At 47.0% G+C, this 13,726-nt stretch overlaps 1 protein-coding gene across 1 annotated transcript in view; it reads right to left on the bottom strand.

Moving 5' to 3' along the window:
• The window catches only part of LOC146866377 (uncharacterized), a 185,526-nt gene that overhangs the window by 45,331 nt on the left and 126,469 nt on the right, over positions 1–13,726 (bottom strand). The window contains exons 7-8 of the mRNA XM_085640851.1: positions 11,969–12,050; positions 7,487–7,652 (exon numbers count right to left, since the gene is read on the bottom strand). Of these exons, the coding sequence (XP_085496977.1) occupies positions 7,487–7,652; positions 11,969–12,050 (248 nt within the window). The remainder of the gene's footprint in view (positions 1–7,486; positions 7,653–11,968; positions 12,051–13,726) is intronic.

Here is a 13,726-nt window from a genome sequence, read left to right on the forward strand (position 1 = left end):
GAGATCAAATATCTCCAAGGCGTGCTTACCTACCGATCTCGTGTTAAGCATCAAGCAGAGGTGTTTAGCACAAACCTCGTCTCTCCGAAATGGAGCGGCAGGGGCATAACCAGGCGACCAACCGCAGCCAGGGCACAACCGTTTACCCCTGTAACGGCCCGGGAACACGGAGCGGCAAGCACAAGAAGTGCTTTGCAAAGCACGTAGTTCCCTAGCAGTGTAGCAAACCATTTTACCCAAAGAGAAGAATTACAGAATTACAGCCAGGCACTGTCGCCGCTCTGCCGCCTCCGAGACGCTGACGGACGCAGACGGGCAGGACTCTGGCAAGACTCAGGCAAAAGCGAAGGCAACCCCGCTGCGCGATCCCGCTGCGCTAAGAGGAGCGGTTTAAATAGGTCCTACAGATGAGGTCCTACCTGCCCCACAAGGACGCTAAAGATGGCGCTGCCAGAGCGCCACTGCCCAACCCAAAATGGCGCCCAAAGTCGGAGCGCTACTATGCCAAACCACCCGGGAGCCCGGACCCGCTAGAAGAGCGGTGATTCACCAGTTTTATATGGAGTAAGGGGGAACTCCTGTCTAACAGCAGAGATAGAGAGACATCGAAAAACACACTTAATAAAAACAGTACACAGTGGTCTCCAGGGGAAGACCAAATCATATACTAAAATAGAGGTATGCAAACCACGACTTAAGTCAAGACTATACCCAGAAGATGTAGAAGTACAGAGGACCCAAGAAACCACCCGAGGTAGGTAACCAGGGACCCCACTGAGGCCCTGTGCAGAGGGGGAATACGACCGCTGGTTCAAAACAAGTCAATAGGTAAGTCGCGGTTGCAATTTTATAGAAGAAGTACCCTTCCAAGTGGAACCCGTGGAAGACAGAAGGCTGGAGAGCCACCTCACCTGTGGATACCCTAGGAACCAGGATACCTACACCAGTTGTGTCAGAAACTGCCTTCAAACTCAATGGAGGATTTCAGGAAGATGCCGCTGCTGGAGAAGGTGAAAGTGTCCGGTGGAACCCAAAGGTGTATTCAAGATTGGAAGTACCTGCGAGCAGAGGGGACAGAGTCTATGCACTCAGGAGTCCAGGAGGCAATGAAGACGAATGCCCACCGATGTTGAGGGTGACAGGCTAGCTGGCAATGATCTTGGAGCTGTGCGGACCAGGCCATGCTGTGGAAGACCAGGATCCGTTCATGAGCTGTCACATGTTGGATGTCGAGAGTTGAGGGGTCGTGTCCGTCGGGGACACCAACAAGCCTTGGCAACTGCAAACAACGTGGAAAGCGAAGAAGGTGCAGTGTCGGGACCAGCAAGGTCCAGGTTCCTCACCACAAGCAGAGGAGTCAGAGCAAGCCTGAGCAATCAGGGCAACCCGCTGAAATCAAAGAAGACCCTCAAGAGAACCCACAGACCATAGGTACTGGAGTCGCAAGAGGACCTCGAGCAGCTCACCAAAGATGCAGGCCCATGATGCAAATGATGTGGTGAGGACTGAGAACTTAGTCACAGGAAATGCTTAAGGTTGGGGCTACCTGGAGCCCGAAGATCTTGGAGGAAGGAATCTAACAAGCCTTTGCAACAGCAAGTCAACGCGGTGCAAAGGGGTTCGGTTCCTGCGGCTCTGACGAGTGATAATGGCCTCAAACTTGGTGAGAGGGCAGGGCAAGCCTCGAGGGATGTGAAGAACTACAACCTGTGTTGCTGAGCCTTTCCGAATCGGGGGAACAAGACCAGGAGCAGCAGGAGTCTTCCAAGTTGCAGTCTTGATGCCCAGAGCAAAGTCCAGAGTGCCCAGACGGTCAAAGAAGAAGTGGTGTCTTGATATGAATCTTGTCCCACGACGGTTCTAGGGACCCACCTTCAGGTAAGCTCTTAAGTACCCTAAGGAAAAGGTTGTGCCGATTCAGAGTTCCCTCCCAGGGTAGGGGTCGGAAAGTGGGGAGGATTTCCAATGTCCTTTGTCCAATTTTACGCCAGAGCGGGAGCCAACAGCTCCCTGAGCTGATTTGAACTGGACTATGGGAGGAGGGCATCATATGTGCCCCTCAAGCAGACTGAGTGGTGCTGGCAAGCATTCCCACCCGGCCCAAATACACTAAACCCTGTCTGGGAGGTGGTCACACCTCCCTGTGACAGGATACCTATTGTTCTGCCTTCCCCTGCTGGAGCTTGGCTCAGCAGCAGTAGGGCAGAATCATGTCTCTGGTCGGCAGCAGCCATGTGGTGCTGTTCGGGTCTAGAAGACTGGTCCACACTGTTTATGGCGTGGGGGTATAATTCCAACATGTTTAATACCAAACATGACAGAGTTCGTTACAGCCAGTTTAGAGATGATCATCGCGTAATGATGCATGGCCACTCTATGTATCACAATGGCTGATGCACTTACAACCCGGAGGTTGTGGGGGTGCCCTGCTCATGCAGGGCCCCTGCACACGTAGAACTGATCTTTCTTAAGTGGTGCAAGCACCAGCTTACACAGGCTGCAATGGCAGGCCTGTAGTAACAGTTTGAGTGATCTCTTATGGGTGGCATAATACATTCTTCAGCCCATGTGAGACCCCTGGTGCCCTGGGTACCTCAGCACCATATACTAGGGACTTATAAGGGTACACCAGTATCCATTTTAGTAACCAATTTAGGGGAGAAAGCACACATACTGGAGTCCTGATTAGCAGGATCCCAGTCAGACTAGCCAGAAACAGCATAGCACCAGGCAAAAAGTGGGGATAACCATGAAAGCAGATCCTACTTTCCTACAATGGTCCTTGGAACATGTGTTAAGCATTTTATAGTGCCAATATGGTTCATAAGTAATTGACACGACTCAATAGAAATACGACACCAATTTATAAAATTAGACTGTATTTTTATGTAAGTGTAGACACCAAAATGAACTAAATATTATACATATACACAGAGTTATGAATTTTAAAAGCAATAACAAATAAATGACTTAAATACAGCAGAGATTTAACATTAAAGTCAATGGAAAAAATTACTAGTGACAATCGGTCACTTAGGGGTCGAGTTGCATGGTGCCCTTGCAGGATACAGGTGATGCAGGTCCCAGAGCCAGGCCACAACAGTCAGTTTAATTTTACCTAGCTTGTGCAGCCCGGGTGCAGTATTGTCCTGGCTGTCCCTGGTTCTAAACGGGACCCGTGGTAAAGCTGCTTTTTCCACTGAGACGGTACTGCTGAAAAGTAGATTAAAAAACATGAGAGGGGTCATTGCTGACATAGGTCGCAGGTGTTGTGGAATGCTCTCTTAAGCAGCGTCGAGTTAAGGAGTTGGTTACCAGACTGGAGACCAACAAGCCTTGGTAGTGGTAAAAATAGCTAAAAGTAACTTTGACATCTGGAGGTCCGGGGAGTGCAGTACCAGCTTGAAACTTCAGTGAAGGCCGGGCTATAACTTCCACAATGCACTACACCATTTGGATTTGGTAGATCTCTTGAAGTGCCAGATGAACAGAGATACTTTGGTTCCTGGGCATCGTTTTACCTGCAGTTTGCAGAGGACTGGTCCCACCATCAGGGGCGACTGAAGGAGCTTCTGGCTTCTAAAAGGGCCCCTCTGCCAAGCAGTGCTGAGTTTTAACCAAGGACGAGGGTCTTTCACTCAGTTTTAAGTCAGTTTCGTTAGGGACACAGTATCCCTCTTTTGCGCTGGCACAGTTGGCAAAGTCCTGTTGCCGGCAACACAGGTCTTTCTTAAAGTAACTTGTTTATATAGGAGGTTCTGGTGTCGGGGGAGGGGGGGGGGTCCCTTAAATCCTAGAGTTAGGAGATTTATGGGGTGTGGGAGCTAGTAGCCAATGGGCAGCTAATCCGCCCCTGAGATGACCACATCTGGTGGTGTAGGTCACCTTTTCGACCAAGAACCCACTATTTCTGCCCTTCTAAAGATGGCAGAAATCATTTTTAGGTGTAAAGATCAGGCTGTTCACCCTAGAGGTGTGGCCAGCTTTCCTGGAGGCGTACTCCTCCTGCATACCTAATTTCCCACCTTACCCGAGTGCAAGTGCGCCTGGGGCAATGGGAGGGCTAGGTCTTTCTCAGGGAGACAGCCCAAGTGCATATCAGAGGCGGTGCAGTCTTTGAAGCTCACTAACCTGATGTGTCACTTCACTAGGCTGCTGGGGAGGAGGGAGGTGTGACCAGCCTTTGTTCCTGACGTCTGGGAGTGATCACAGTGCATGGAAGGAGGTCAGAATCCTGTTTTTGCTGCAACAGGTGCAGAAAACCTGGGCTTGCCACTCACAGCACAGAGCGGCTGGGGTAACCAGGAGGGCAAACATTTGGTAGGCACCTGAGTGCATGCCAGCCTTCCCTTGACACCAGAGTTGTGGCAGGGAGAAGGCATGTTGTTTGACACCAAACTCAACATATATAGGTGTTCTCATAAGGGAGCTAGCAAGCTGGGTCTGCCTGTGTGCAAGTCCCATGTTATCCAATAGGCCGCCCTTCACTCACTGTGTACTTTAATGGTACAGACACTATACAGACAGATAAGCTTGCACTTAGATGTTTACACTCTTATTTTATGTAAGCTTTTATTAAGCAAAGCTCATCATACAATGCAGTATGAAAAAATACACTGGAATCAAGAGAATCTGGTACAGTACTGAGACTGGCACATGGTACAGGTAACAAGCACTGGACATTGAATAGTGAGTCTTCCTCCGGTGCTTTTACAGCCTTGCAGTATGGCGAACGACCTTTACAAAGCAGTGGTTACACCGGGATGCATTTGCATTGCGGTCATTACAACGCAACTTGTTACAATGACTTGCACTGGATGGCGCTCTACACTAAGGAATAGTATGATTAACTATTCCAACACCTTCCCTACTGTTACACACACTGGAGTTGGAAAAGTAAATCATACTATTCCTATGTCCAGCGCCTCTAGCGCAAGTCGCCTTGCGTTGTAATAACTGTGATGTAACGTACCGCAATCTAAATGATCGCGTTGTAACTTCACATATTCTTGCAGTATATCAGGTCTCGCCCCCTTCATAATCTATCAGTCTCCCAACCTGGCTCCATTGCCTTAATGTGCCACCATGTCAGTGCCCCAGTACCCTTGACAGGCTCCCTACACTTCTTCCCACGTTCTGGGGCATCCCCTGCCTTGGTAGACAACCTCCTCTGCCTTCTGACACCAATCTAGAGCTGCCTCCCACTCTGCAACACTCGGAGTAAGACTCATTCCCCATCATCTTGTGACATTTTGTTTTGCCACTCTGGCCGCCATTGTCAGCCAAATCTTTGTGTAACAAGGCCAAGACTCCTCCCCTGCACCACCTATAAAAGCCACTTGGCATCAAGAGGCCCCCGCACCGACACGACCCAGCACATCACATCCGTCACCCTCCGCCAGAAGCCCCGGATCACAGGGCACTCCCATAAAATATGAAAAAGGGTGCCCTCTTGGGTGCAACCTCTGATGCACTGCGATGTATCAGTCGCCCCAATCCAATGTAAAAGAGTGCGTGAGAAGTATGACCTGTGAAGAATTTTGAGCTGTATTTGTCTGAACGTGGCTCAGATAGCTATTCTCGTGGGTCATATAGAACCCTGGCCCAGCCTTGTCGTCTATAACCCCTAAGTCGCCCGTCCAAGGGGCATATTATCAAGCGGCAGCGATAATTATAGCTGGCCGCTCTTAGAGAGAACATATTTATCGCTGGCTATCGCTGGCAATTATCGCCATGCTATCGCTGTATTAACAACGCATAGCGCAATGGCGGTAATTTTCCAGTGACAGCGGTGTTTTCCATGGAACATCGCTGGTTTTCCAGCGATGTTCCATGGAAAACGGCGATAACCTTGCTGATACAACCCTGTGTGGGCTTCCTTGTAAATATCGCGATGTACATTTAGCGATATTTTACAAGGTAGCCCGTCAGGGGCACGCCCAGTGACTCCCACTTTGCATCTCATTAGAGATGCAAAGTGAGGCGTTGGGAAAACGGGTGCTAACATGCGCTAATGCATGCTAGCACCACCTTGTAAATAGGGCGATAAAAATATCGCCGCTTTAGCGGCAAAAAGTGCAGCTAAAGCGGCGATACTGCCCTTGTTAATATGCCCCCAAGTATTTACATGTCTACACTCTTAAAATACTGCACCCTGCATCCTGGGAACAACAGACCTTCCCTAAGGGGGCCGGACATATACTTAAAAGCTGTGCTGTGACTTTGTCACACATGGTAAGGACAGTGTCAAAATGGAGCCGTAAACACTGTTCCTGGAGTTTGCAATGACGGGTCTACTGTCATTAGTTTACCTAGCTCACTCAGGGCAGCACATACAGTGCTGCAAGTCCTGAGTACCCCTTTACCAACTATGCCCTGGGTACCACATGTTCCACTTACCAAGGATTTATAAGGGAGGTATGATCCTTGTCAACTGGGGAAGCCAATTACACACATCACTTTTGGGGAAGGAGCACTGGCACTGCAGCCAGGTTGGCAAGCTTCAGTACACTATCAGAGTCGAAAACCACCATCTAGAAATCAAAATGGGGCAAAAAGTAGGGGCACATCTGCAAAGAGCCCTGTTTTCTTACAATAGTTTTATATTTGTGCAATAATCTGCTGCTCAATATCTCAATATTGTAATGTTAGTGCTTAATTTGTGTTTTTAGATGTAGATGGTGACCCCTGGCAGTATAATACAAGAATATTGTAATCAAGACATTTCCAACAAAAACATCAAGTCTTAAATGTAATTTACAAACGTATTGCCCCATTGGGGTTAATATCAGAAAAAGCACACCCGACGGAACATTTTTGGAACCGATATTTAGGAAATGTTATTTATGTCAGGTAATATTTTGCAAAAGATATTCTAACATTCAACAAGCAATAAAAAGACAGGTTAGGGTGGTGGAAGAAAGAAGACTGAGGTGGAATCAATTCAGCCTTGGTACTAAGCCTCTCCAGCATTGGGCAGCACTGATGGTGGATTCCAAGTAAAACTTTGGATCCTAGCACTAAAAACTAAGCACTGGATAAGTGCAATAAGGAGAAAAGTAGAAATTAACAGAAAGTAAAAGTTTGTATCACAGCACAATTGAAATGCAACACAACCAATTCTCAAGGTTGCTATGATGTGGGTGAATACCACGGGCCATGTTATCAAGGAACGGCGATAACATTATCACCGCTTTAGTGGCAGGAAACTGCCGCTAAAGCGGCGATAATGGGCTTAATAATATGCCCTTGTGAATTCCCATAGAAGCCCAGGTTCTGGTGTGAACCTGGGCTTCTATGGGAATTCACAAGGGCACCTGAACCTGGGCTTCTATGGGAATTCACAAGGGCATATTATCAAGCCCATTATCGCCGCTTTAGTGGCAGTTTCCTGCCGCTAAAGTGGCGATAATGTCATCGCCGTTCCTTGATCAAGTTCATTCTTTTGACTTTCTACAAACCACTACAGGATGAGGTAATAAGTTACCTGGTGTGCGTGGCTCTCTCTGCTATCTCGGGTTCCACGGTGGGCATGCCGTTCATCCTGCTCTGGAGCTCCAGATTTTCCTTGGCATACTTGCCTTCAACATCTTGTTGGTAAGATGACTCCATGCCCATGATCGAGCGAATCATTTCAGCCACTTCCTCCTTTTCTGAAATCACAGCAAACACTACAGGTTAGCCGGGATACGGTTGACAACATCAAAACAAGCTTATGGTGTGAGCTAGGCCTGATTTGGAGTTGGGGTGGAATAGAAAACTCTCCAATGTCTGGTCAAAGTCCTAAATCTACAGGAGAATCAACCCTCAGAATTTATTTCAACCCAGGATTAGTACGGTGCACTAAAACTCCATTGGATTCAGTACTTACTGCAAAATAATTGAATGTATTCATTATCAAACAGCTCTAAACTAGGCCTCAAACTCTCCTGATGTGTGGTACTTTAAATGTTGTTAGCCACAACACTGATGTGCTGTGACTCACCACTGCAACCCGAAAGGGACAAATCTATGAACATTTACAAAAAGGGGTGGAAATGAGGTATGTGGACCTCCCCCAATTAGATATAAAAACTATAATACAGAAGAATTAAGTTGACTGCACGGAAAAGTAAAATAAACGTAACAAAACGAATTAAAAAATAATGCTATATGCTTCCAATATTAATCACCACATAATCAGTAAAGTGAAATTAACCTCAGAGTGAATAATGAATCTTATGAACCACGTACAATCCCTCATGTAGCCCATACATTGTGGTGAACTTATTTTTTTTTCTTCGTTATTATTGTGTAAGAAAACAGTGTCAATAAATTACCAATGAACAGACACATCGATAAAGGACGACCACGATGAGGCTGGAGGGTGATGACTCCGAACTTGACTCTCACAAAAAAGTTGTTTCCACCTGGAAATCCCTATCAATGAGTTTGCCTGTAAAGCAGGGTCGCATTGTGTCGGATTGGGAAGGCGGGCATTGGGCGATGGGCTGGTGCCTCAGGGTCATCCGTGGGCCGGTTTTTTAGGGCCTCTGTAAACTGGCCCACAGAAACTTAATGTCTTCCCCAGACCCCACCAGACCTCTGTTAAGTGCCACCAGTCCCATGGGCACTTCCCTGCCCTGCTATCAAACTGAGGCTGGGGACCAGGTGTTGTTCTGGTCCTTAGGGCATTCTCACCTTGGCCTCCTGCCTCGTATGACCGGTCCGGCGCAGAAGCAGTGTCCTTCCCCCATTGGGCCATCACTTTCAGGCCATGGCAGGTGCGGGGAGTGTGGAAGGATGCTGGGGCCTCGCAGGCGGGCCTTCTCACCGAAGCCCCCTGGAGTAGCAGCATCAGCCTTGTGCTTTTCTTGACCCCCCTCCCATGTCAGGTCATACCGTGAGGCTATAATGGGATGGGGAAAAGGTTAGTAAGAAAAGTGGGCTTGTTAGGGGCCATGTGTTGTCAACTCGGTCCCAATGTCTTTCAGGCCTTGAGGGAGGGGTGGGGGAGTGTTTGCATAGTCCTCTCTGGGAGGTCACCTTTTCCAGAGGAAAATACTGAGGGCCTCATTTATGAGACTCCTTGCACCTCCGGAACGTCTCTTGTTGTGATGTTCCTTGGCGCAGAAGCCTGCGTGATATTTATCAGGCAGCGCTAAGCCACTTTTTTGGGCTTAATGCTGCCTGGTAAATATCAGGCCCTTTAACGCAGTGTTCTGGGTTAAAGGGGCGAGCAATGAGTGTTGCTGGGGGCGTTCCCAGCAACATCCATGGCCTTTGGACACTGCCCCAGATTTACGAGAAATCGGAAATCTGAGGCAGCGCCAAAAGGTTACGCCTCGGGGGCACAACAAGGAGAAATATCTTTATTTCTCCTCGTTTTTCCTTTTTCTATGCAGCACACATGGAAAGAGGAAAAACCTCTTGTGATTATTTTTGTACAGAAAGATTTCCCTTCCTGTACAAAAATAATCATCCCCGCAATGCAGGCACTCTTGCACCATGGTGTAAAGGTGCCTGCGTTGGCGCACGGCAGCCCATTCTGCGCTGGCGCAGGAGAAAAGGACAGGAATGCTCCGTATCTTATCGATACGGCGCATTCCTGCCCTTTTCTTTTGCGGTAGGGCAGCGCTGCAGGAAGGCCTGCGCGTTGCCCTACGGCAAAACCTCATAAATTAGGCCCAGAGTATGTGGTTTCAGAGCAGCTGAAGTTGGAGATGGGGAAGTACTTCGAATTCAGGCAACAGCTCAACATCCAGTGTTTCTGAGCAAGTCTCTTAATCTCCCTACCTAAAATAAACATGAATTTAATTTTGGGCAATGTATCTGTGTTCATGGTAATTGCTCCAATGCCTTATAGGTCACGCTATTATATAAAGCTACACAAAAATACTAACCATTTAGGAATGTGGGCACTGTTTTGGGGAGTGCCCGGGACAAATTGTGATCCCAATCCGACCCTGTCGTAGAGCCATATTTTCTGCATTAGCGCAATGATCTTTTCCAGACCTTTTACATCACCTCTTGAGGCCGTTCAATTCAGACACCCAATAAAAGTGGAAAATCCTCTGAATTTTGTACATCATGTGACTTACCTGGCAGCTCAGCAAATTGACACAATACTAAAAGAGATAACGCACCAGGACTGAGGTCTGGTATTTTAGTTAACTGCAGCATAATGAGTGTGTAGTCCATTGCGTAGGCGAAGCAACAAGTGGGACAAGCAGACATGATTGAGATTCGGGTAAAACATTTACACAAAAACCCACTCAAACGAGTACTCCTGATGTTTACAAGCCCAGATACATAGTCCATCATTTTGTTTGTCTATTCCCCTAACAAGGTTTTCTGAAACTTTTTTCCTAGCCTCTCTGTTAAACTGTCCTTTTATTCTCACTTCAGTGGCCTCTGCCGGCCACTCACTTTCCTCTAGTTATACCATCTGTCCTGTTTCAGAATAATTCAAGTTTGACTCAGGTATTGGGATATCGTTAGTAATTTAAACTGTTTCTTGAACAATGCTCTGCATTAATTGTATAAACGTACAGTACTCTGATACCACTGGTCTAGTGCACTGTAAAATAATGCTAAAATAAATCTTGTCCTCATTTTGCAGGACAGCATTGTACATGTTGACCCCCTCATAGAACATGGGAGGGCGATCTACCAGCAGCCAAAGGGGCATAGAGGGCAGAGTTCAGTCTTTTGAGGCATTCAGCAGACATGAAGTCTGCAGCCTTAACCCAAAAGGTGGGCTTTCAGTCTGTCTGGAACTCCCTTGAGCAGGCTTCCCTAACAAGTAGCTCATAAGCTATGGGTAGCTCTCCAGCTACTTTTAAGTAGCTCTTCACTGTTCAGGCTGGCCCACTAAATTAGAAGCTTTTGCTTCGTTGAATTGGTATATTTATACTAAAATTAGAAAGCCTGTATTTGAGGCAAAAATGTGTGTGTTTTCATAACTCAGGAGCTGATGTTGGCCGAAAAATGGTTGAATTTCCAAAATATTTAAAGCTGGTATTTGAATAATAGATCATATAGCCTTTGAAAGACTTATTACTAGTATTATTACCTTGGTGCCAAGGGGTTTGAAGCTGCGGTTGTTATGTATTCCTCACATATAGGCATTCAAAATACACATGGCGTTTTTTACATTACTAATGGCAAACCAGCACCAAGGTGATCACTGCTGGTAATCTTGCATATCGTGGCCTCTCATGTAATGATGTCTGATATGGTTGCTATTAAGACACTAATAATATTAGTAACGCATGATGGTTTTTAATTGAACGTAAGTAATTCTTGCCACAGAAAGGTTGGAGACCTCTGGCCTAGAGCCTGCCACATGATGGAGAGGAAGGAGCAATGAGTTCTCTAGTAGGGGGCCTTGGCACAAAGGGACCCATCATAAATTGGCTGTAAATCACTGGGTGGATTGTGAGCCTGTATGGGGCTAATCAAAATACCTGAATTCCAGCATCTTTTGCAGTGTATGATGCAACGTAAACCCTAGTTGTGAGGAGATAAAAACCTACATTTGCAAGTTATGTGAACATCTAGGTGGTCAAGTTTGTAAATCTACACAATATAAATAATTTCACTTGCTTGGTCGCTCACTCACCAATAGATACTGCAGAGGCAGCACTGAGAGAAATGTTGCCTAATCCCAGGATGAATTCAGAAATGGTCTTACATAGACATTCAGCATCAATGCAAGCTACTACCAACGAGATAAGAAAGGCTTTTTTTTTTACACAAGTCATTGACAGTGAGATCACACTGGGAGCCAGAACCGGAGTGGTGTTCTCTTGCATTGGAGCACTCTTGAACTGAGATTGCCTTTGACCAGTGGCACTTTTTCACACTTCAAAGGTGTGATAAATGTTCAACCGAGTATTTTGATAAAACAAACACCATCTGGCCATCTATACATGGACAATTCAACTCATAAACTGTACATAGATTTCAAAGCTAATATTTTCTTTACCTTTGGGGCTGGCTGTTTGGATCCAGTGCCGAGCATCTGCAAGAGAATCAGTCTGCAAGATGTGACAGAGTTTTGAAAGAACCTGTTGATCAACCAAGAAAGGAAACAAATAAAATCCAGTATACAAGGTACACACGCAGGATCCATCTTCTATTGCAACTGGTGTGAGAAGTTGGCCTGGTATATGCTGTCCACTAGTTAAAGTGGGCACCGTGTACCAGTCCAAACAACCCCTTATTGATGATAGGTTAAAGACAACCTTATTTGAAAGCTATCCTAGTGGTAGCTATGGAGAGCAACCTTCAGGCTAAGTCTTGAAGGAATGTAAAGCAGCTTGTTTTACCAGTCTATAATCTCTTGAATGGCTAAATGAAAGAGAACCACACCAGGTATATATATATAAAATATATGTATTTATTTCTGAACACACCTTACTAGTCTCTTTATGAGGCTAGAGGTCAAAGCACATATGTTACACTTCAAATATCACAGTAAATTAGCCCAATATATGATAGGCCCTAGGTGCGAACCAAACCATATATTAAGAAAGTGGTATAAGAACCACAACTTGACTAGACACAAGACCTAGAGCCTGTAGAATCGCTGGAACCCCAAGGAACCACCCAAGGTAGTAACACAGTTGACCCACAGGGGCTGTGTGCAGAGTGAGAACACAGCCACGAGCTCCCGTTAGCTTCTATGTGGAAAGTCGCGGTTAGATTTTTCAAGTTTAAGGACACTTAGGAGTGGACTAGGAACAAACCCTTTTGGACTTAGATGGTTCTAGGGCCAACACCCACGGGAGCTTCAGAGTACTCGTGTTACCTTACCCAGGGAAGCCGGGTGCATAGGTGTTAAACGGTGTTGAGTTGCGTCGTCGTTTTCAATGGCAGGAGACTGAAAAGTGCTGATGCCGGGAAGAGAAGAAGTGTCCGAAGAGATGCAAGCCTGGATCGAAGATTTGAAGAACCTGAAAGCAGAGGGGACAGAGTCTGGGTCACTTGCCAGTGACCAGGGGCACGATAGACAAATGCCCACCGATGTCGGGTGCTTCAGGTGCGAAGAGGGGAAGCTTGACTCTTCAGCCACGAGGACCAGGAGGCGTCGAGGATGACCAGGAACTGGATTCGAGCTGTCCCACAAAGGATGTCGAGTGCTGCAATGTCGGTGCCCGGATTGGACACAACAAGCTTTGGCAACAGCAACCCACGCAAGAAGAGGAAAGATGCTTCGGTGCGGACCAGCAATGTCCTGGGGACTCCCCAAGCAATGGAGAGTCAGGGCACGTATGAAGCAACCAGGGAAGCCCAATTGAAGTAAGAGTTGCCTTCACAGGGACCCATCAGTCAACGGACCAGGGATTGCGAAGGTACCTCGAGCAAAAACACAAAGGGCCGGCTCACGGAACACTCGTAGAGTGTAGGCCAGCAATCTTCAGTGCAAAAGGTGCTCGGGGTCTGGGCTACAAGTAACCCAATGCACAGCCTCAAAGGCCGTTGAGAAGCTGATGCACTTGCAAATGTGCATGGTGTACATGGGGTTCCGATTCCACTGTACCCCTGAGGGCTATGGGTCTCAGCTTTGCTGGGGACTCAGGTCAGCCTCAGGGAAGTCTGGAAACCCACCTCCTGTGTTGCAAATACTTCGGAGTCCGGCGGGAGATTCGGAGATGCAAACCGGGCAGATGCGTCTTTGGTGCCTGCCAAGCAGAGGAGTAACTCCTTTACTCCAAGGGAGATTCTTCAGTCATCTAGTCAT

Source organism: Triturus cristatus, chromosome 2_1, assembly GCF_964204655.1.
Source record: "Triturus cristatus chromosome 2_1, aTriCri1.1, whole genome shotgun sequence".
Taxonomy (NCBI): Eukaryota; Metazoa; Chordata; class Amphibia; order Caudata; family Salamandridae; genus Triturus; species Triturus cristatus.